General features: G+C 34.6%; 1 protein-coding gene across 3 annotated transcripts in view; it reads right to left on the bottom strand.

Annotated features, from left to right (window-relative positions):
• Nucleotides 1–3,625, bottom strand: part of LOC111370767 (cell differentiation protein rcd1-like) — a 14,549-nt gene extending 10,924 nt beyond the window's left edge. For 2 of the 3 annotated variants that reach the window (XM_022992631.1, XM_022992632.1), the window contains exon 1: nucleotides 829–1,599. In XM_022992631.1, the coding sequence (XP_022848399.1) occupies nucleotides 829–1,077 (249 nt within the window). In that variant the 5' untranslated portion in view covers nucleotides 1,078–1,599. The other variant, XM_022992633.1, reaches the window with a different exon arrangement.
• Between the last annotated feature and the right edge of the window lie 12 nt (nucleotides 3,626–3,637).

The raw sequence follows: 3,637 nt of genomic DNA, 5'->3' as shown, positions 1-3,637 counted from the left end.
GAGAAGGATAAAAGTGGGCTTGCAGTGGAGATCAGGTGGAAGGGTTGATGGACCAAGCGGTAGCGATTTGGTAGCATGGGATGAAGGGTTTCAGACGGTGGTAAAGAAGATAACCGGCGGTGGTGGTGCCGGAGGCCGCCGCAGGTGTTGGTGGCTGAATTTTTGCTGTAGGGGTAGGTTGGGGATGGGTAGGGTGAAGAAGAAACCATTTTTTTATTGGGAAAATTGCAGCAACGATGGGGTAGGGTGGGGTGAGGTGGGGGGGAAGAAGAAGATGAATGGTAGTTTCTTTTATTTTTATTTGGTATATTAGTTTATTTGTTTTATTATAGAATTAAATAGCAAATTTACCTCTACCCTTTTAAGTTGGTCAAAAATTGATCAAAATTCAATTTTATTGATCAATTAACGATCAAACAGACGGTTTCCATCCATTTGGACCCCCAGTGCATATTTTTAAAAGGTTTGGAATTGTGGATGGCACAAACTAAAAGTTTAAGCAAAGTCTGCTAATAAACGAAAGGTTTGGTACCTCGGCTGCAAATTTCCCCTTTATTTATGTTTTGTATTCTCCTTTCCAGCTATCCCCTTCATCTCCTAGGTTGCTACTGAGGGATTTGCCCTATAGATATCCCACAACAATACCTAGTGTCGATGTGTCTTGCCAACATGTGCACCAGGACTAAGTGTCATGTAATATAGACAAATGCAACAACATGACCATTTTGTTATATGACATGGAGAAAATAAAGACCGAAAGGAATTTGCAGAAGAATCAGCAACAAATAATTTTGCATTAGAAATCAAGGAAACAAAAATAAATCATACCTGGAGAAGTGCAAGTGCATTGCAAGCTCTGTTTGATTGTGCTGACGTTAGAGTAGGTGGTGATAAAAAGGGGTAGACACCTATTACTTCCTGCAGGAGAAGAGTAAGGACCATACAGCAATTCCGGCAATAAAGTGATGTCATAAAAGATGGGAAAGAAGCATGCTTGTCACAATAAAAAACTAGACAAGTTAGAAGAATGTAACTCCTGATGATAAAAATTAGTTGACACTGGATAAAGAATCTCATACAGCAACAATATTAAAACTAGAGCAAAGCTTAGGCAATTAGGCATGTGAGCATAAAACAACCTCCAAATATTTTTATAAGATTACAAGCTATAGATTACTATAATTATGTGGTAAGACTTTCTATGGCTCCACAAATTGCACAAACTTCATAACATATATGAGAAGATTTTTCAAAGCCCCTCTTTCCTCCTCCTCGATTAGATTTAATAAGGCAGATATTCATAAGTTTTTTACTGGGATAAGGAGTCGCAGAAAAGCAACAAATTATAAAACTATTAGTACTGACAACCTGTTAGATGCATTGGGCGTTTTATATCTTCTTTACCGTGATGCAACTCAATCTTGGTTAACAATATATATGTTCAGAACAGTAGACTAGAATTGGGAAATGAGTGACAAACTGAAATAATTTATAGAGTACGGTCCTTGTAGAATCATGCATTAACAAAATAATAGTTGAAACCCCCTACAACAAGAGAAATAGTGAAGAGAATATAAAAATTATAGAAAAAGTTCGAGATTTATACCTGCAGTAGTATAGCCATTGTACCAGGGGAATGCCACAGTATTAGACCAAAATCTATAAATGTTTCTCTCCTCTATTGACAGAGAAAGAGTTTATTAGGCATCCATAACGCAATTGATTAAAAATTAGTCAGCCTTGGAATAAAGATGAATTCTTAAATTAAAAACACAAATAAAGACGGAACAAATGCTAAACATGACAGGTTTATGATTACTAAAAGGAAGAGGAATGAGTAATCTCACAGAAAAGTTGGTGATCATGCACATGATGGCAAGTACACCTCTAAACGATTCAAACATCAATTCTAATTTACCATGAAATGAAGCAACAAATATGACATAGGTGATAGGACTCAATGAACAAGGAACGAGATTGAGAAAGAAAGAGAAAGTGAAGAGAAGAGANGAAGAGAAGAGAGAGGGGAAAGAGTAGAAAAGGGAGAAGCAATTGGGAGAAACTATTAATTTATTTCATAATCAAAGTCTAAATATTACAATGCATAAACCACATTTATATATAGGGAACATCAAAGAAAATCCTAGTAAATCTAATAAATATTTATATTCTATGTAGAAAACATAAATAAAATCAAAGAAAATCTAGTAAGTAAACGCTAATAACTTTTACTAAAATAAGAATCTAAACATGGAAAGTAGTCATATAAATCTAATAGGATTTCCATCAAAAATACCTTAGATTCAGATCAGAGACCAAATTAAAGACCTATAGTCCACTAGTAATACCATGTCAAGCTTCTTGCAGATAAATAATATTTCAGTTGCTCCCAATGAAATTAGTCCCTCATTTGGCCCCCATTATTTGACATTATAATTTTTGCAATAATTTATTTTTGAAGAATATGTGGTTAAAAAAGAAAAAAATCGGTTTACGTGTTATTGTATTAGGGAATGTGTGGTTGACAAGAAGAGAGAGAAAAGTGGATTATAATTTTAACGGGGGCTTAACGACCTCTAGTTTGAAGAAGGTCAAAGTTTCCAAGTTCTGAAAGAACACCTGCCATCGAGAGGTGCTCATAAACACAAATATACTGCTATATAGAACATGTCATGCAGGAATGTTGACGGACACAGCTATTTCATAAAAAGGGTTTAGCAATTCAGACTTTTGCCTTCTCATAGATGAGCTGTATGGCAATAATATAAAATTGTTTGGACATCTTCTTTCCAAATATCAATAATTTGATCTCATCCCACCAAAGTTAATTATATAAACTGCAACTGGAAATATAGTTTTTTACTTGGATGCACTTGATGTTGCTTCTTGTATGATTATACACACTGAGCATAACTAGATCCCAGGTTATGTAGGTTGGTAATTGACAATTGTGTGTAGTAATAGTAAGAATACTTGGCATACCTAGAAAATTCAAGATAAAAATTGAGTAAGAGCCCAAGCTTAATGCAATGTACTAGACAGCCTAAAATTATTTCTGAACGTTTTACCACCGTGACCAAAACCACATCATCATTCCATCACATTTCTCACTTAACCACCCTCTCATTTAGCCAGTTATTGAGTTTATCTACCTTACCTCCTGTTCTGGGACAAAATTTAGAAGTCTCGAATCAATTAACCAATATCATCACTCTCTTTCCAACCATCTTTCATTTGTGAACTTCATGTCCATATGTAATATTCAGTAAACCTCTACGACTTTTAGTGAAATTTCATATTACAAGGAAACTTCCTTACGGCACATTTTTTCCTTTTCATTTTTACTTACTTCCATGGGAAGGAAAATGACAATCCTACAGCAAGAAACGGTGGAAAAAAATAGTTAGGTCCCTTAGACAATAAACAACCACCCTGCAAGTAATTAAAATTCCTACTTATAAGAAAGTGACCAAAAAAAATATATATCTTAAACATTAGCAGCATCAACACATTTGCAAGTCAATCGCAAACGATTAAATTCGAAAACATAGGAAAAATCCCTTCACTCAATATTAAAAACAAGAAACTGGAAACAACCATACATCAAAAATAAATAGGAAAATAACATTAAAAGTGG

Source organism: Olea europaea, chromosome 21 (genome assembly GCF_002742605.1).
Source record: "Olea europaea var. sylvestris chromosome 21, O_europaea_v1, whole genome shotgun sequence".
Taxonomy (NCBI): Eukaryota; Viridiplantae; Streptophyta; class Magnoliopsida; order Lamiales; family Oleaceae; genus Olea; species Olea europaea.
The sequence above is the reverse complement of the archived record's forward strand: the minus strand, read 5'-3'. Positions and strand labels throughout refer to the sequence as shown.